The sequence below is a fragment of the Morus notabilis genome, unplaced genomic scaffold (assembly GCF_000414095.1).
Source record: "Morus notabilis unplaced genomic scaffold, ASM41409v2 Scaffold281, whole genome shotgun sequence".
Classification (NCBI taxonomy): domain Eukaryota; kingdom Viridiplantae; phylum Streptophyta; class Magnoliopsida; order Rosales; family Moraceae; genus Morus; species Morus notabilis.
In genome coordinates, this window is record NW_010357693.1 from 232,933 (window position 1) to 253,894 (window position 20,962).

At 34.3% G+C, this 20,962-nt stretch overlaps 2 protein-coding genes across 2 annotated transcripts; both read right to left on the reverse strand.

The window, feature by feature from the left end:
• Positions 1–2,497: 2,497 nt before the first annotated feature.
• Positions 2,498–4,737, reverse strand: LOC112094244 (putative pentatricopeptide repeat-containing protein At1g12700, mitochondrial). The gene has a single exon (XM_024174660.1). The coding sequence runs from the start codon at positions 4,620–4,622 to the stop codon at positions 2,679–2,681; it is 1,944 nt and encodes a 647-aa protein (XP_024030428.1). The 5' UTR covers positions 4,623–4,737; the 3' UTR covers positions 2,498–2,678.
• A 3,556-nt stretch (positions 4,738–8,293) lies between these two features.
• On the reverse strand, positions 8,294–18,417 carry LOC21396717 (protein N-lysine methyltransferase METTL21A). Its single transcript, XM_024174688.1, has 8 exons — positions 18,262–18,417; positions 18,094–18,161; positions 17,107–17,226; positions 16,400–16,473; positions 16,252–16,309; positions 16,062–16,163; positions 10,294–10,405; positions 8,294–8,737 (listed from the first exon to the last, which is right to left on the reverse strand). The coding sequence occupies exons 1-8, from the start codon at positions 18,324–18,326 to the stop codon at positions 8,620–8,622; spliced, it is 717 nt and encodes a 238-aa protein (XP_024030456.1). The 5' UTR covers positions 18,327–18,417; the 3' UTR covers positions 8,294–8,619.
• Positions 18,418–20,962: the final 2,545 nt, after the last annotated feature.

Consider the following 20,962-nt stretch of genomic DNA (forward strand, 5'->3'; position numbering starts at 1 on the left):
AAGCTATTACAAATAAGATCACAGTCTGTTTTAATACTCTGAATACACCACAGACAGGCTTCCATCTTCCCTGCTAACCCTTTACTTTCTATTCTTACCTCATCAAGGTGATGAAAATACGCCAAGACGCTGCCAAATGACAAACCTCCGCTTCCGTGACGAGAACTTCGCGAGTATAAAACAATATAGAGGCTGCCCACGAGATAGAACCGCTGTGATTACGAGCCATGGCAGCCATCATCGCATCCTCGGATCTATTTGTTTGACTAATAGATTTGATGACGTCACAATTATTGGAGGGGCAATTTAATGAATTATTTACATAAATGTCTTATGAAGTATATACTATATTTTAAAATACCCCATGATCTATCAAAACACATCAAAATGTCTCTAATCTACGGAAAACATAATAAAATAATAATTTTACTGATGTAACATGTCATTAAAAACTAATATGACATTGAATTCTAATTGAATTAATGAAAGTGATTAAATATTGCAAAATATAAAAATACTTCACTTCAAAAAATTCAAAAATTAAAAAAACTCGAAAGAAGAGGAAAAAAACTGAAAATTTTCATCATCTCCAGTTCTACAAGTGCAGATTAAAACCAAATTTTTCACTTCTTGAAACAAATTTGTTCAGTAATCATTAATTTGTTTTAAAAAATAAATTGTTGAAAAATTAACTTTGAGGGGAGAAATGACATTTTACATATCAAAAAAAGACCTCGGGATACAAAAATATAATTTCTTAAAACGTTAGATATCAATTTAAAATTATCAAAAACACATGGTACTAAAAAATGATTATACTAATACAACATACCAATATAAAATTTTCCCATTTTTTAAGTCAATCTTAAATTTTGATTTATTTAGTATTTTTTATTTTTATTTTTTAGATAACGGTCTTCTTTTAATGAAAGTGAAGTGTAATTTGATTTATTTAGTGTAAAATGAAAATGCTTATCCGCACTATAAAAGCTTTCTTATGTCTAAGACCTGTTGGTCTAGTGACACTGAAGGTTTGAGTGAGGTGGGGTGTAGGTGGAGGGTTGCGAGTTCAACCCCGTATAAAAGAAAAAATGCTTCCTTATTGTTTTTGTTATTTTGTTTATTGTTTGAATTTTGAAGTTTTATATTATTTTTGTTTGATGAGATTTGTGACGATACTTGAGACAAGATATTTGTGTTCTCATACCTCTTTTTTTTTATTAGATAATTTTGTTTTGTTTTATTGCGTTCTATATTTAAGCTCTTCTTTTCTAAATAAAAATTACTTTTAAATTTTTTAGTAAGTACTTAGAAACACATGTCATGTCTAAAAAAACAACCTTTAAGGTACAAAGACGGTTTATTTTTTTTTTATTATTATTATTATTTTTTTTGTCAAAGTTGATAAATTGCTAAACTAAAAGACACCAGAATTATTTTTTCCCATCAAAAATCGATTGGAAGGACGTTGATCACACAAAATTAAAAGAAAATTATAGAAGTGAAAAGTTTTGAGATCAAATGAATTGTCCTTGGTTTTTTTTTGTTTAAGAAATGATGATACAAGTACCACCTATTCTACTAATAAAGGAAAAGCAATCTATCACTAATTTTGGCCTAGTAATAGATAATCATCAGCCATACACCTCTACTTTTTGCTATCTTTCTTTTCGTCCTCTTCATCTTCATATCTCCGATTTATTTCCTGCTGGATCCAGAAGACCTCTTTCTCCAATAATAGCTAATTCAAAAGATACAATAAGAAAAATAATAGCTAATTCTATAGTCAACTAGATCAAGAGCTCCAAAGAAACGAACATGAAAAAGAATGAATTTCCCACCATTCTCATTAGTAAGGTGCATGGCCCTTGCTATGTCGTGGTTAAGGACAAAATCTCAGACCATTAAACTATAAGTACGCAACAATCTGGATAAATCATTTCTGTACAAAAATTTATGTCTTCATCTACGAAATCCATTGATCGTTAAATATTAGAAATCCTCACATGAGAATACATGCCGTTGGACCATAAGCCACAAAAGAGAAAATGTCAAATCTCAAGCTTTACATATTACATAACCCCCAATTAGTTATAATAGATCATGATATTGAGCGGTAACTTCTTTTCTTCCATACCTTGAAATAATGTCGTTGCCTCTTCAAGTCCTCGGTTATTGCCCAAGTTAACGAGAAAAAATCCCTCATAAAGTTATGAAACAAAGATGCCAGCAGATAGCTGATACATTGCTGGTTGAACTTGTATGCAAAATACTATGATCCCATTATAGCACTCGATCAAATATCGATTATGCCACATACACATCACAATATAACCAAAAGGTTGACTCACGCATTCAACATTTTGCAATTGAGTAATAAATGAACAGTTCAACTAAAGACATCTCTGTCAATTACAGGTTTAAGTTATAAAAATTGACTAGTAAAACAAAAATGCACCACATTAAAGGAACAAGAACACATTGCTCCTAGCACGAAATGTCAGTGATTTTTTAAATACATATGTACAGATATTATGATTAACCTACACTTTCTATCATCATTTCATACAATAACAAATACATCCTTAAAACAAACAGATATACATGTTAAGATTTGATCTTGACCGGCTAAAGTGAAATATTTGCCTTTACTCTAGATCCCTGCCACTCAATCAGTTTCAGAGTCGCGCACAACAAGTCCCCTCTCCAACCATTGATGCTCCACAACCATCATCTACCTCTTTGCTTGAGTTGCACAGAATTTTTACCAAAGATTCCACAATTTTTGTTTTCTCAACGTTTTGTACCAATGACTGCAAAGAAGAATCTAGTTTACCGTTAGACACCAACTCATCTAACAACTTTACAGTTGAATCATCTGCACAGAAACCTCTTTCCCGCATTTCATTAGTAAGTTGCAATGCTTTTGAAATCTCACAATTCGTAACAAATCCTCGGATCATTAAATTATAAGTACAACTGTTTGGAGGGCATCCATTCTCTTCCATTTTGCTGTGCAAGTTTGTAGCTTCATCAATAAGGCCTCTGTCAAGAAGTCCATTGATCATTACGCTATATGTTCTAACATTAGGTTGTAGGCCTATTGATAATAATTGGGAAAAGAGATCCTTTGCAGCTACCATATTTCCAGCTTTACACATTCCTCCAATCAGGATAGTGTAGATAACGATATCAAGCGGTAACTTCTTCTCTTTCATATCTTGAAATAATGCCATTGCCTCTTCAAGTTCTCCATTTTTGCATAACCCGTCGAGTAAAATAGCATATGTTTGAATATTTGCTAGCTGCCCACAATCTTCCATCTTGCAAAGTAGCTCTCGAGCAGTTTGAGTTCTCCCTACTTTACAAAAGCCACCGATAATAGAGCTGTACGTAACAACATCCGGAATAATGCCCTTAGATGTCATTTCTTCGAGCAATCTCCGAGCCTCACCAATCCTCTTATTCTTGCAATATCCGTTGCTTAAAATATTATAACAATGTAGATTAGCTTCACAACCCTTGTCAATCATCATATCAAATAATTTTCTTGCCTCATCTACTTCTCCTTGCAAACAATAACCGTCCATAAGCGAGGTATAGGTTACCACATCAGGTTTAACGCCTCTCTGTATCATAATCTCCCACACAACTTGTGCATCCGCAACCTTCCCCTTTTTGCAAAGCATATCCACCAAGACACTGAAAGTTCGAACATTGGGAGTGATTTCTCGACCAATCATTTCATCTAATAATCTCATAGCTTCATTTCTATCGCCTAACTTGCACGCTCCATGAATTAAGGACGTGTAAGTAACGACATTTGGAGCAACACCTTTAATGATCATTTCTGAGAAAAGGTTCAAGGCATCAGCAACTAGCCCGCCCTTGCAAAGGCAGTCAATAACCGTACTATATGCAACTACATTAGCCTTGCAGTTCCTTTCTGTTTCCATCTTCCTTAGCAACTGAACGGCTGCATTGGTGTTGCCCGTTTTACGAAAACCATTCAGTAATGTGCTGTAAGTAATTATATCAGGCTTACACCCTCCCTCCACTATTTTGTGAAAGCATTCGGCTGCTTCATCGACCTTTCCCTCAAGCAAAAACCCGTTCATTAAAGTACTCATGGTCACAGTGTCGGGTTGATAACCAGATTTAATGAATTTTCCCAATACAGATAAACTAAATGCCATCTGGTTTAAATGACAGAAACAATTAATCACAATGCTTAGAGTATAATCAGTAGGCATGATTCCTAGAGTACCCATTTTCTTGTACAAAGAAACGACGGTCGAATAATGTTTCAATTTGACAATTTGGCCCAACAACTGAGTGAAACGAACAACAGAAGGCAGAGGACGCATATGGAGCATTTCCTCAAACAAATTCAAAGCATTTTGGAGATTTTCTGCGTTGGGTTTTGTGTAATCAGCTTTGAGATTCTCAATCTGATTGATGATTCTATGGAAATCGTTTGGAGAAGCTTGAGAGTGATTGCGAGCTATGAACAAAGTGTTTAACAGAGAAAGAGAAAACGTACCTCCAATTCCAAAGGCAAAATAGCAAAACCCCAGAGCAGGGTTGGAAGTGAACTTCGCTTTTGAAGCACTTCTCTGCATCTTCAGAGCCGGACAGGAAGCGGGTTTTATTGGGAGGGAGCTTCTTCTCTCTCTCTCTCTCTCTCTCTAAAAGTGAACTTTCTCTCTCTAGGTCTCAGAAAACATTTGAATTGATCCTGACTAGATGGGTAATTCTGCGCTCTGTCTGTCTGGGCTTTGGCCTTTTCGCTCTCCCTTCCCTTTTTCAGGGATTTTTTTACTTTGGTTTGGTTGATGAAAGTTCTTTTTACCTTGATAAAAAGAAGGGAGAGAAAGTTAGTCATATAACAAAAATCTTATTTTGTCGTGTAAATAGCAAAAATTAATAATTAAATAGTTTCCTTAATTTTATATTATAATTGGTACTATCTAACTTATTGTTCCTAAAATATTTTACAAAAAAGAAATATTTATCTTTCAACTTCATTCTCAAGTTATGTTTTCAAAAAAGAAAAAGGACAAGTTTGGCATTATTGTATTGTTGAAAGTTTTTGTTCTTGTTGTACCATTAGTCAAAAGTTGTTGTAACTAGAAGTATACAAGTGTTTAGTAATTTTTTTTTTAAATTGTTGTGAATACTAAAATTAAAAATTTTAGTGTTTGATAAATTATGTATAAAGATACAATGAAGATGTATAATAATTAAAATATACATACTTTATTACACAAATTTTTAGTTAATTTTATTTATATTTCTAAGTTCAATATTCATAATATTTTTACACAAAAATACTATAAAAATATACATTATTTTAATTTATTATTTAAAATATTTCTGAAAATAAATCACCAAATTTCTTATTTATTGTTGTTGTTTTAAAATATTTTGATAATTATAAAAAATATTTGAGTAAAATTCAGCACTAACTTATTAAAGATTTTAAATTTTTAAATAAATATCGAAAGAATGTTTGTTTTTTAAATTTTGTATGGACAAAATAAAATGAGTAGATAAAAAATTAGGTTTTATTATGAAGGTTATTTTAATAAATTTAGACATTAGCAGCAGAAGCATGCTATACAAAAATAACCCTAACTGTTTTCTAAATTATATAGTTTTTAAAAGCTATTAGATAAAAATATGATTTACTAAGGGCCTGTTCACTTCGCTGATTCGAGTTTGTAATTCGAGTTGAGATGTGATTTTATATAAGAGCTTTTTACAATAGCAAAAAAGTTAGATATGACTGTTTCTGAGAAATTTTTACTGTAGCAAAACTCAAATTTTAAACTCGAATCGGTGAAGTGAACAAGGCCTAAATATTCTAACTTGTAGTAGCTTTTAAAAAAAAAAAAACTAAAAACAACTTCTAAAACTAATGTCAAACGGGCCCAAAATTCTTTCTTATTAAAAATAGAGGATTAAACTCTAGGGGGCATTTGGTATGTAGTAATCTTAAGGATGGGAATGAGAATCTGCAATATTACCATGTTTGGTATAAGAATTATAATTTTTAGATTTTCAGGAAAGTGATTACCATGGGATTCACTTTCCCTCATTTTTGAGGTAATTTGAATACCACCCAACATGGTGTTATTCAAATTCTCAGGAATCTCAAAATCATGAGAATCTTATTATTATTATTATTATTAGTTTTATTATTATTATTAGTTTTATTATTATTATTAGTTTTATTATTATTATTAGTTTTATTATTATTATTAGTTTTATTATTATTATTAGTTTTATTATTATTATTAGTTTTATTATTATTATTAGTTTTATTATTATTATTAGTTTTATTATTATTATTAGTTTTATTATTATTATTAGTTTTATTATTATTATTAGTTTTATTATTATTATTAGTTTTATTATTATTATTATATTTATTAATAATAATAATAATATTATTATTATTATTATAGATATTCTTCCATGCGAACAACTAAACACAGTAATGTAATATTTTTAGGAATTTGAAAAAGATTCATGTATAGAACTAAATATAGTAATGTATTATTCTTAAGAATTATATTACCCTCTATCACTTTTTTGAGAATATAATTCCTACTGATTTCTGCATACCAAACGTCCTCTAAACCTTAAGATAGAACTCATTAATGTTCTAGTTCTGATTTTAAACTTTTTGCAACAGTGTCAATGCAAAACCGAATTGACGATCTAAAGACTACGGACAAGGCGGTTTGACTACTTAAACCATACACAACCCTACCTTTTAAGAAAGACAATATAATTTTTCATCTAAAAAATCAACAATGAAGTTTGTTGAATTGCCGAGAATTTAGTCCAAAATGCTTTTTCTTAGATAAAGGCGATGGGCTAAAACACTACGATTGAGATTAGGGACAAAAGAGCGAAATAGCATATTTTTGTGGAGGGATTATAATTAATAGCAGAATTGGGGAAAAGGTTTAGTAAATAGCAGAAAAGATGCATTAGGCATTTTCACATACATCAAAATACCAAAAATACCCCAATAATGTATGTATCTATCTTTCATCTTCTCCGCGTTTCTCTCTCTTCCCACTGTCCCCTCTCTCTCTCCCCTCTCTCTCTTCTTCCCACGTCCCTCTCTCTCTCTCTCTCTCTCTCCTCGAGCAGATTGCATAGACAACGACCTGACTGAAAAGACAGCCACCGCGAAGATTGTGTAGACGGCGGTTTATCCGTCTCTCTCTCCTTGGCAGACCGAGCAACAAAGGCGACGAGCCTTTTCTCGTCTCTCTTTCTCTATGTGGCTTGTTTGCTGTTTGTTTCAAGTTTGGTGCCGCCGGGAAGGGGTGGACGACGAGAGGTTGCCGGGATGGGGCAGACTTGCAGGGAAGACGGAAGGTGGAGGATGAAGAAGATGATAGGACATTTTTGGAATTTTAAAATTTGTTTGAACAAAAGCTGACATTTTTTAATTTTAAAAAAGCTGCTAATATAACTACAACTAATTTGTAAAAGATGACTTTTATTACAATTATCGTTGAGATGGAAGATCTATCCAATTTTTAAGTCTTAAATTGTGTCTAATAAATTAGTCATCATTCATTTAACCAACATAAAGTCATATTAAAACTCACATAAAGTCACATTTAATCTCAAATTAAAAACTCAAATCAACGAATTAAAAACTCGAATCAACGAATTAAAAAAACTCAAACTACGTCATTTCAAACAATCACAATGCTTTTTAATCCAATTTTTACTTTTTACAGCCTCGTTGATTTCACCGATTCGAGTTTTCAGTTTTAAATTTCTACAGTAAAAAACTCTCAGAAAATGTTACAACTAACTTTTTCTGCTACAGTGAAAAGCTCTCATAAAATGTCACATTTCAAGTCGAATCGAAAACTCAAATCTGCAAAGTGAACGAAACCTACATGTTTTAATGTTGAGTCTATCAAATGTCAGGTTATTTGATCAGCAAAGAAAAAAAAAAACTTCAGGTAATATCATTAATTATACATTATTTGATATACCAGGATTGGATAATTAATCTCATTCCAAACTAGAGTTCATGGAAAAGTTACAAATGTTCTTGAATTAATTGCATTTTTTTATTGATCTCAAATTAATTGAATTGCACACTAGAACACTGAACAGTAATCTGGTGGTTGAATGAAAGGACATGAACGAACTAAATCCCCACAACTTTTTTTAATACAACTCAAGGAGCACAAGCGTAAAAAAGTAAAATTTAAATAAAAAAGGAAAAAAAAAGAAATAAGACTTTGTGTCAAATTGAGTTCAGTATAGCCCGTTCAACCTAGATGTTAAAAATATGATAATGGTAACAAATGAATAAATAAAATTGTTCTTTCTCATTAAACTAGAAATTATGACAATAAAACAGCGAAATCTCACCCTACAATGACCTATTTTAATGAAATGCACACACAAAAATTCTTATTCCTTTCAAGCCACAATAGAGAGACAAAACTGCAACGAGACCATCAAATTCAACAGAAACACGTAAAATTGGACATTTCTATTCTCTCATCCGAATAAACACCAAGTCAAAACTATGGCAGCCAAATCCATCATGTACTGGCTCAAACATTTGCTCTAAAGGGTCACCTCAAAGATGACTCCTTCCAGATTACCAACGATACGCCGAGTCCCAACAACATCGTTTATCTGCAACCCGTGCAGCTTAGCATCATTAACCACCATTGAATCCATGCTATTGAGGAAGAAAAATAAATGAAAATATGTCAGAAAGAAGAAAACTGATAACTGGAAGAAAATCACAGTGAAAATCACCTGCTCATAACAGGGATGTTCAATTTCACAAATATTGGAAGTATAATGGTTTATATATGTGTTTTGGGGTTAAAAACATGTTTTATGACTAACATTAGTTTAAGAATCAGATAACTAAAATGTTGTCTCTAAGAGGGCAGCCAGAGGAGGGTTTTAAAGTATTGGTAGCTGCAGAAAACATAATTTTTCAAGACCCTATCAGACGAGATCAAGAACTTAATCTAAGAGCAATCAAACGAACGACTAAAAAAAGTCCTAAACAACTAAAAAAAATTCAGGGTTTCTGAATTTTTTAAGAAAACTTGTCCTAAACAACTAAAAAAAAGTCCCTATAGCAATCAAACAAGATCAAGAACTTAATCTAAGAGCTATTGAGCTATGAACCTTAAAATTTTGAGCTCTCTTTGTGGAATTAGATGTACACTTAAAATATAATTTTTTCTAATAAAGTCATCCATAGTTTAATATTTGCTTGTGTTATTTAGCTCTAATCTTTTTATTTTATTTCATTATTTTACATCTTATGCAATTTATTTTCTGTCACTTACTTTATTTATAATCTAGTTATCTAGTCCATGTTTTATTTTCATATACTCTAGTTGATTAATCCAATTATCTGGCCCTGTTATTTTATTTCCTAATTAATTCAGTTATCAGGTCCTTTCATTCTACCTCCAAGTTGATCCAGTTACTTGGTCCTATTGTTTAAATTTCTATCTAATTCCAGTTAGCTGGTCTTGTTTACTATTCTTCAGTTTTTGCACGCTAGTCCTTTATTTTTTATGCACTTTTGCTTTCATTAGTTCAATATATGTTTAACGCTTATCATTTTTACTAGTGCCTAATGAGTTATTCTAATTTACCAAGAACAATATGAAATAAATTTGACCAATGTAAAAGACTATAAGGTCAATCAGTTCATAGAACTAGAAGGACAACAATTGGAAGAAAGAAAAAAGTAATGAAATGCTAGTTTGAACAATATTTAGGTGATTTTTGTTGTTAGCTATTTGGTATTAAATAAATTATAAGAAAATATAAAAAGAAACAAAATATCTGCAGATGGGAGCAAAAGTCAAGTAGGAAGCCCTCCTCAAAAATAATGAACTATTATTATGAGAATGTCTCTCTCACAAGAAGCTATACGTTACTCTCTCCTTTTGTGCCCAAAACTCAAATGATGAGATATCAAATAGGCGAAATCTCCAAATTTCTCCATTTCTCCATCTATTTTTCACAGAAAGGTTGTGGACAAAGTTTGAATAAGACAGCCATAGACTTTGTTTAAATTTTCCTTCAATTTTATCAGAAGCAGCGTAATTTCAGCAATCGGTTAAAACATTGGACTTAAAAGAGAATCGCACTGAACACGGGAATCACAACATAAAGGGCACTGCATAAGTAGAATATAACTATAACAATCCAAACTCCAATCCTTGTTTTAGAAGTTGGGAGAAAATAAAAATTCAATCTTACATTTTAGCACGGGATACATAGGCTAGTATGAATTTGCATTGACCTCGCCCTCTGACTCGGAGGAGTTTTTCCACTGTGTCAAACAGCAAAGGAACGCTTGACTGTTGAAAGCTTGTGTATTGTCAAGGTTCTCCTTTCAAACAGGGATGAAATGTGAAGATATGAAAGGACTATAATACATGTTTGCTTTGCTACTTAAGAAATATAATAGTGACTGATCGATGACATTGTAAAGAAATCTTGTCATGCTAACCAAGAAAGGTTGTCGAACTACAAGTTGGTTACTTAGATCATGCCAAAATGGGAATTAGGTATTAGCATCAACGTGTATAACAGCAGTGCTAAATATTATAAAGAGACTGTAGGAATATTCGGTTATTACCCAATATCAATTATTCCATATTTGGAATAATTGACTTATTATATTTCCCTAATATTTTAGGTAGTTAATAGAATCTTGATGTATAGCAGATTTTTAGGGATGTTAGTTTCTAGTTTCCTTTTCTGTAGGCTAGTTTCCCGTTTCTATTGAGGAGGCCTATGTATATATATGTGTGTTGTATTACTCCTAAAAGATACAAGAAAAGTAATTCTTCCTCAAAATTTACTTTTATGGTATCAGAGCGGGAGGTCCTGAGTTCAAACCCCCGTAATTGCACTCTTTATCCCCATTTAAAATTGTCATGTGTTGGGTCTTTAATATATCTCGGGCTTAAATATTCACGTGTTGGGCTTTCTAATTAATTTACCCACACAATTGCCCATTGTCCAGCCTACACGTGAGGGGGAGTGTTAAGGATGTGTTGTCATCTACCACATCCGACCCAGTCACATCGTCCGTGGTTGCGCAGTCCTTTGGAGAAGGATCGTCACTGCAAATCACGAATCACAAGTTGAACGGCAAGAATTTCCTCCAGTGGTCCCAATCGGTCTTGATGGTGATCTGAGGGAGAGGAAAAATTGGGTATATCACAGGTGAGGTTCGGCATCCCGATGTGACGGATCCGACCTATGGAAATTGGGAACTCAATAATTCCATTGTTATGGCGTGGCTGATTAACTCAATAGAGCCACATATCAGCCGCACATATTTATTTCTTCGCACTGCTAAGGCCATATGGGATGCTGTCAAAGAGAATTATTCGGATCTCGAAAATGCCTCGCATGTTTTTGAGATAAAGAATAAACTCAAGGATATTCGGCAAGGAAGTTTGGATATCACCGAATATTACAATATGTTGCAAACCCTATGGCAAGAATTGGATATGCACTATGAAGCAGACTGGGGTGATCTTGAAGGCAACGTAAAGTTTAAAAGACATTTAGAAAAGGAACGGTTGTATGATTTTCTGGCTGGGCTAAACAAAGAACTTGATGAGGTACGAGGACGAATTCTAGGCCGGAGACCACTACCTTCCATTGGTGAAGCTTTTGCAGAGGTATGTCGTGAAGAGAGCAGACGCCAAGTGATGCTTGGGGAAAAAAAGGACTCATCTGTGGTCTCTATAGGAGAAAAACCTGCTGAGAACACAGCCTTTTCCACGAAAGGTACGCCTAACAGACCATATGGTGACCAAAAGTCGAATCAGCGCCCACGATGCTCTCACTGTAACAAACTTGGCCATACCCGAGAACGCTGTTGGGACCTCCATGGAAGACTTGCCGATGCAAAGCCAAGGAAACAGCCTCAAAGCAAGGGATTTCAGGCTGCTACAGAAGAAAAATCAGAGGACACCAACAACAGTAACAGTGAGTCAACTGGAGTCTTCTTAAACAAGAATCAATTCGAACAATTGTTCAAGCTTTTGAGTCAGCAAACCATGACTAATCCTAGCACAGCAACAAGCAGTTTTGCTCATCAAGGTACTGCTCTTCATGTAGAAAATCAAATTCCTTGGATATTTGATTCTGGCGCTTCCGATCACATGACAGGTAACCAATCTCTTTTTTACTTCTATACTCCATGCCATGGGAGCTCAAGAGTAAAAATAGCAGATGGAACCTTCTCTTCTGTTGCTGGAAAAGGATCTATCGGCTTATCCGACAACTTGTACTTCATTCTGTACTCCATGTTCCAAACTTAGCATGCAATCTGGTGGTCTATTAGCAAGCTCACTCAAAACCTTAATTGTACTGCTAATTTTTCTGTTACTTCTTGTCAAATACAGGAGCAGGGATCGGAGAAGATGATTGGCATTGCTGAGGAGAATGGCGGACTCTACTACTTTAAGAATGATGAAACCGTGGATAAACAAGCTACAATAGCTGAGAATATTTCTTCTGCTTCCAATAATGATGTAATGATGTGGCATCGTAGGTTAGGCCACCCCAATTTTCATTATCTCAAACGTTTGTTTCCCAACTTATTCATTAATAAAATCCCAGTTCCTTTCATTGTGATACTTGTCAATTGGCCAAACACACACGTACCTCACATCCAGCCAAACCATACATAGAGTCACATCCATTCACCTTAATTCATAGTGATCTTTGGGGGCCCTCCCATATAAAAAATGTCACGGGAACTAGATGGTTCATTACGTTTATCGATGATCATACCAAAGTATGTTGGGTCTATCTCTTTAAAGAAAAAACTGAGGTCTCAAGAATCTTCCAAAACTTTCACTCCATGATAAAAAATCAATTCCAAACCTCAATTAAAGTCTTGAGAACCGACAATGGAACAGAGTATTATAAATCCATCTTAAGTGATTATCTAGCAACTAATGGTATTATTCATCAGAGTTCCTGCACTGATACACCACAACAAAATGGTGTAGCAGAAAGGAAAAATCGTCATCTACTTGAAGTTGCTAGAGCCCTAATGTTCACAATGCATGTTCCAAAATATCTCTGGGGAGAAGCCATCTTAACAGCCTCTCATCTTATAAATCGTATGCCGTCAAAGATTCTCCAATTCCAAACCCCTATGTCTGTTCTTCTACAAACCTACCCAATGTTTCGTTTTTTTTCCTCAGTTCCCCTTAGAATCTTCAGTTGCACAGCATTTGTTCATATTCACTCTCAAAATTCAAAACTTGACCCAAAAGCAACCAAGTGTGTTTTCATTGGGTACTCTTCCACACAGCGTGGGTATAAATGCTACTCACCTACCCTTCGTCGAGTGTATGTGTCAATGGATGTTACCTTTCATGAAACTCAACCATATTTTCCTATGTCCCATCTTCAGGGGGAGACTCTAGAAGAAGATGGATCTTGGGAAGAATTTGATCCGCAAACACCTATGCCTTTGCCACCACCTACTTTACCTAGTCTACCCGAGCCTACCGAGCCTATTATACCTACTGAGCCTATTATGCCACAATTGGAAACAGGGGGAGATAACTCTCAAAACTCCACACAACCCCAGTTGCTTGTTTATTCACGCAGGAATCGTTCTCAAGGTAGTAGCAAGCCTGATGCCTAGCAAGGTCAGACGTCTGAACCGGTTCCTCTTCTTGGTTCCGAGTCCACTAGTAGTCCTGTTGATATAGACTTGAGCAACACTTCAGATCTGTATCAGCCTATTGCTCTCAGGAAAGGTACAAGATCATGCACACAGCATCCAATTTCAAAATTTATCTCATATGAGAAATTGTCTCCAAATTTTTCAGCCTTCACTACGGCTCTAACAAATGTTAAGATACCAAGAGATATTAAGGAGGCTCTTGCAGATCCAAAGTGGAGATTAGCAGTTCAGGAAGAAATGGGAGCCTTGAAAAAAAATGGTACATGGGAGATTGTGGAGTTGCCTAGCAAGAAAAAAACTGTGGGATGCAAGTCGGTATTTACAGTCAAGTTTAATGCAGATTGTAGTGTCAACCGATACAAAGCAAGGCTGGTTGCCAAAGGCTTTACTCAAGCATATGGTATAGACTACAAGGAAACGTTTGCCTCCGTAGCCAAACTCAACTCCGTAAGGGTACTCTTATCTCTGGCTACAAATCTTGATTGGCCACTTCAGCAGCTAGATGTAAAGAATGCTTTTCTAAATGGAGATTTGCATGAAGAAGTGTATATGGATCCGCCTCTAGGGTTTGAGAAGAAAGGAAAACTAGTGTGTAAACTGAAAAAATCACTGTATGGCTTGAAGTAGTCTCCGAGGGAGTGGTTCGAGAAGTTCACTCAAGCTGTGAAGGAACGGGGTTTTACACAAGCACAATCCGACCACACTATCTTCTACAAACACTCTAAGGATGATAAAAGAGCAATCCTTATAGTATATGTAGATGATATAATTGTTACTGGAGATGATCAACCCGAGTTGGAATCATTAAAAAGGTATCTTGCTAGCAAATTTGAGTTAAAGGATCTAGGTGCTCTCAAGTATTTCTTGGGCATGGAAGTTGCCAGGAACAGTTCTGGAATTGTTGTTTCTCAGAGGAAGTATGTTCTTGACCTTCTTCAAGATACAGGCATGTTGGGCTGCAAGCCAGCCGAGACACCTATGGAGCCTAATGCCAAACTTGGACTCGAAGGCGAGAAGGAGATTGATCAAGAGCAGTATCAACGACTAGTAGGCAAGCTTATCTACCTGTCACATACCCGTTCGGATATAGCCTTTCCTGTGAGTGTTGTTAGTCGATTTATGCACTCACCCAAAGAAAGACACCTCAAGGCAGTCTTTAGGATCCTGAGATATTTGAAAAAAACTCCTGGAAAGGGATTGTTCTTCAGAAAGGGAGATCACAAGGCTGTGGAAGTCTATACTGATGCTGACTGGGCAGGTTCTTCAGTGGACAGAAAGTCGACATCAAGGTATTGTACTTATGTTTGGGGGAACTTAGTGACATGGAGAAGCAAAAAGCAACCCGTGGTAGCAAGGAGCAGTGCGGAGGCAGAGTTTCGGTCATTAGCACATGATATATGTGAGGGAACTTGGCTTAAAAGACTACTGGAAGAACTAAAGATCTCTATTAGTTCTCCCATAAAGCTCTAATGTGACAATAAGGCAGCTGTCAGTATTGCCCACAATCCAGTTCATCACGATCGAACGAAACATGTAGAGGTGGACCGTCATTTCATCAGAGAGAAAATTGACAATGGGAGCTTCTGCATGACGTACATCCCAACCAAGGAACAGACTGCTGATATCTTGACAAAAAGTCTCCACAAACCGAATTTTGAAGACCTAGTGAACAAGCTAGGAATGACAAATATTTACATTCCAGCTTGAGGGGGAGTGTAGGAATATTCGGTTATTACCCAATATCAATTATTCCATATTTGGAATAATTGACTTATTATATTTCCCTAATATTTTAGGGATGTTAGTTTCTAGTTTCCTTTTCTGTAGGCTAGTTTCCCGTTTCTATTGAGGAGGCCTATGTATATATATGTGTTGTATTACTCCTAAAAGATACAAGAAAAGTAATTCTTCCTCAAAATTTACTTTTAGAGACCTTAGTGAAAATGCATTCAGAGGACAACAGTACTAAAACTTACTGATCCTACATCCTATATTTCAGACCAAAAAAATCCTGCATCCTGTATTTATACAAAACTAACAATTTCATTGTCATTTTGCAAATAATAAGGCTAAGGTAGAGGTTAGTTGGAATTTTCTAGTCGCACGTTTTATTTTCCATTTGAACATATTACTAGACTAGTCCAATCAATCTCTTGGCGCATGTACTTGTGCACCCGGTATTAAGTAGTCGTTTTGTGTGTGTGTGGGTGTGGATGTGTTGTGTATTTGCAGCTACAAAATGATAGCAGGAAAAAAAAAAAAAAAAAAAAAAAAAAAGGAAGTGAAATTTTATGGATATAGATATCAGCTCCGAGAATAAGATCAAATCCTCCCGAGTAATTTTCTAAAATACGGCAAATCTCCTCAGAATGTCCCCATTCTAGTTTTTCTACTGCTAATCCTGCAAAAGAGAAGTTTATAAGGTGAAAAACAGGACTAAACTAACTATAGCATGCATGTTCCTCTATATAAATTTGTCTCATGCTCACCAGCACAACAATTATAATTCTCAGAAGATGAGTGCAGCTCCACATTTTTCTTCAGTATCTGAGACAGAATATGTACAGTCAGAATACATGAATGCCAGAGAGAATGTATCAGATGTATCTGCAATGAATAAGAATTTTATGACCTTGCCTTGAGCACTTCTTCGTTATGGTCTGTTAGTACAACTTGACGGCAAAATCTGCTACAAAGTATTCCAGTAATACCTGCATATGAAAAGACAAAAACAAAGCTGCGGAAGTGGGGTCAAACATTCAGGGACAAAAGCTAAGAGAAGAAAGAAGAAAATATAAAAAGTAAAGAGGAATAAGCATTCAGAAAAAGAAAAAAAAAATAGAGAGAGGAGGGGGGGGGGGGGGGGGGGGGGTTGCGGTCAATTTTTTTTTCCTTTTAAATATCCATTTATTGTAAGATACATACTCCTAGAAAATACGTTGACATGAAGAACATATTTACTAGTTCTACCATCTGCAACTGCCTAAACCTAAAGATATTCTTCAAAACAATCATTGATTTTATTTTTTCTACTGCAGCGCAACTATAATATGTCCTACATGTTCTAGCTCGACCCTACAATGGAAAGAAAATCTTTAAGGCTAAGCTACAGCCCAGTCTTTCCTATGAATATTTGTTCAACACAGAACATATATGGCAGTTTTGAATCATAGTCAATGCTTGACTATATTTTGTTAACAAGTCGCGGAAAATGAAACTACAGTTACAGAATATACAAACGTAGTACAAGAATCAAATTTCCTCCAGAAACCACTAAATAAGCAGTTGCAATTTTCGATGAAGTGGTTGTGGTAAAAGAAAGTTTCTCTAGCTGTGGCACTTACCAACACCAGAACCTAACTCAATGACAGAGCACCCTTTTAGCAGATCTGCATTCTTCGACAGGTAATCATTCAAAAGCATAGCTCCAGGCCATACCAATTGCCCAGTGAGATCAAAATCAGCTGTGTAAAAGGTGGCAATTCCCATGTTAGAAAATGTATGACAGCAAGACAAATTACAAGGAGTTCCTTCTGACATGAATTCTTTTATGTATCTTCTTATTTTCAAACAAATCATTCAGCGGATGGTTCACTAAAAATTACAAATGTGCAAGACAGTATAAACAGAAGGTTAAGTGCGGAAATCTACCCTGACACTCCCAAAAGGATCAAAAACTCTAATCACTTCTTCAGCCTTTGGAAGGAAATCAGAAGGTCAAGACCCCAACAAACCCCGCCATTTTTGTGCTCAAATGCCGACGTGAAGCCAATAACTATTTCATTTCTGACGATTTATCCATATCAAGATTGAATTTTTATAGGATCTTTGCATGAAAAAATCATCCAAAATTTAATTCCCATTTATATTAAGCATTCTCCTTCCAATCTATAATCCCAGTGGGCATAACAATACTGATGTTTCATACCCATCATCACATAAACGAAAACTCATTTCAGTAGACATTTAAGAATTAGCTTTTCCTCTATCTGGGGCCTAAGCATTTCTTAACGATGGTTCCTTTCAACTTCAGGAAGTTCTTCTATTGAATTTTGATACTTAAAACTTGTCCTTAATTCACCATTACCAAATATTTAGAAGAATAATTTGACTCTGGAACAGATTGGCGAAACACTCCTAGATTATCATAGTACATTAAAAAAAAAAAAGATTTCTTCTACATATCCATTAAAAACATAAACTTATACGCAACAATAGTGACAAAAATTGGACGGAGGCATAAATAAATAAATAAATAACATAGCTCTCAAGCAAACTCTATTGGCAATAAGATAAAATGGGCATTGACCAGATGAAAGAAAGAAGCTTACTAGAAGCAGATTGGAGACATAGAAGCTCAATAACTTCAGACCCGAATGTGAATTTGGTCAGCTGGTAACTGAAAAAGTATGACGAAAATAACATTCTCTTCATTGTTCTTGCATTCAAACCCTCTAAAATAAATTAAAAGAGAGAGAGAGAGATAGAGAGAACATTACTTGTCGTTGATGAAGAAAGATTCGTCTAAGCACACTATTTCTTCTTCTTCTTCTTCGGTTCCCATGTTTTTTTTTTTTTTTTTTTTTTTTCTTTCAAAAATGCGGAATCTGCCTCATTGTGTTGTTAGGTTGTATATTTGTGTCGTTTCTTTTTCCAACTTCTCGAACTCCAGTGAGAGAATATGAGAGAGCTTCGTATTCGAAGCATTTTTGGTTTTGGGCTTTGGGCTTCTCAACTAAGATGGCTATTTCGGTGGGCTTTGTGTCCCCTTGAGTTGAACCCGTGAAGGTAATCATGATAAAATATTTTTTAAAATTTATGGGTAAGAATTTTTACTTTTCATTCTTAATTTATAATTTTTTAGTTAAATAATTACATCAATAAAAAAAATTATTAAAAATAAATAATAAAAGTTCAGACTCATATATTTTTAAGGATAAATTCTCTATTTTTTTCAGCTCAAAATAAGTGTCATAAATGTCTACAACCTAAAATATCACATACAAAAATGGTTAAGAAGCATAATTTTTTAAACCAATTTTTAAGTAAATAACATATTTTTGAAATGTTTAAAATAAAAAATATATTTACTAATAAATATTTATTTATCCATCATAAATATCATATTTAATAGCAAATACTCAACGTAAATATTGTATTCTCATCAAGTAAATAGATACATATTTATTTCAATGATCTCAAAAATATGTTATTTACTTAAGAACGGTCTTTAAAATATGTTATTTACCCTTCATTCGTGAATAATGTATTTACCCGATTGACTTATGCTATGAGAGAAAAGTATTTGCAGGGAGTATCATGTTATATCATACACTATATTTAAAATATCAAATAATCTATGTGACACGACCGTATTTACTATGACACTATGCATTCAAGGGTTGATAATGAAACCATCATTATCGACCATGTCAAACCCTACTACCTCAAGCTTCTTCACACACAAACTTAGAAATCACCTATCACAAAAGTATACAAAAAAATATAAAAATCCACAAAATTCACAAAATCACAACAAGAACAATAAGGTCATGAAAAAGAAATCCTGGTCATAGTCCATATGCATTTGTTAGATTGGTGCTAAATTTTTTACTATGTGTAGCATTTGTCAAATTTGACATAAGAATAATTGTATTTTAAAGTAATCTTTCCCCTTTTAAATATAAAAAAAAAAAAAAAAAAATTGACTTTGGCACATCAATTTAGCAAGATGATTTTATTCAAAACTTAATTACTATTATATTATTTATTTAAACTCTCTCATTTATTATCATTGATGGATAACTAATAGGTATAACGTCAAGGTCTAACCTCAGTCCTTAGAAGCTGCCAACCACTTGACCGAACCCAAAATTGACGGGGCAACTCTCACCTCTAAACTTATAAAAGACTAAATGTCCCACGCAATGTAATTTTGCCTCCCCGCCAATCATTTTCGGGGTTTAATGACCAATTGACATGAGGTTATTGTAAATGTCTCATTCATTTCTCTTCGCTAGATATAATCAGCAAAATAAAGATCTCGATTTTGACTAATATAATTAGACAACTTCGGAGATTAAGGTTAGTGTTTTTGTTTTCCCCTTTTTGGGTTGGGGATTAATTATAGATTATGACCTCAATATAGACCCTTGTTTACTTTTTTCTTTCTTTTTTAAGAATTAATATGTAGACGGTTGTTGTTACTATTAAATGGAGTAAAGATATTGATGACTCATAAGTCACATAGTTATCATTACTAAAATGTTGGAAACTTATGTATTACAAAAAACAATTGTGGAAAACGGTCAAATATGATTAGGTGATCGTCACCATATATAGGCCATATAAGAATATACGGTTAATTGTAATTCACAAATAACATTGGTCTTGATTATTTTGTTTTACTCACTTTACGTTAATAATTACTGACGACCGTTAGAGTATGCACATTATTAACTTGTAGTGACTATAGTAATTGCTAAAATAATATGACGTAACAGTGATTGAAAAAACAGAATCAAAAAAGTGTGTCGACCCTAGAGAGAAATAAGAGAGAGAGGTTGAGAGGTCTAAAAAGAGACGATTAGTCAGGTCAGAATTCTAAGGTCGCCTTCTGGCGTGTCATGGGGCTCCCGACACTAAAATTTAGTCCCCATACATGTTTGGTTATGTGCGCCTAGTGACGGTGATAGAGTGTGTTGAGAAGTCTCAGTGTAGATCGAAAGGGTGATGAACAATGGAGGCTATTGATTTAGAGTGTTATTCTTGATGTGCTTGACGTCCTGTAGTCGAGATCCTTCAAGTTTCGACCTACACGGTGGTGAGGATTCTATAGTGGTGGCGATGTCGTTTTCTGGCCATGTTGATTGCAGCATATGGGATCACACACCACCATTCAAATGATAGCATCGTGTGTCTATCAGGGGGCAACTGCTTTCTTTTATAACTCTTTTATCGGTTGTTTCCCAAAGAAGCCAATATCCACGTACTGACCTTTTGTCTAAGCCAATTATAATTTAAGCCAATCATAATTTAACTTTGTTTTTTTTTTTTTTTGAAATGGATTATATATTTTAAAGCATGAAAAGGCATTACAAACACCAATGCATACACATATTCTCTACCATAGGAAACACGACACTAACATATAACTGGTTCTGTCATTAAAACTCGAATAAATCTCAAGAGAAGATAGTG

What these genes read in the sequence shown, in the direction of transcription:
- LOC21396717 (XM_024174688.1), bottom strand. Translation starts at nt 18,326, where the DNA reads ATGGGAACCGAAGAAGAAGAAGAAGAAATAGTGTGCTTAGACGAATCT. An exon ending in ATGTCTCCAATCTGCTTCTA is followed by an intron (nt 17,227 to 18,093) that starts GTAAGCTTCTTT and finishes CCTTTTACACAG; the next exon opens with CTGATTTTGATCTCACTGGG. An exon ending in ATAACGAAGAAGTGCTCAAG is followed by an intron (nt 16,310 to 16,399) that starts GCAAGGTCATAA and finishes ATTCTGTCTCAG; the next exon opens with ATACTGAAGAAAAATGTGGA.
- LOC112094244 (XM_024174660.1), bottom strand. Translation starts at nt 4,622, where the DNA reads ATGCAGAGAAGTGCTTCAAAAGCGAAGTTCACTTCCAACCCTGCTCTG.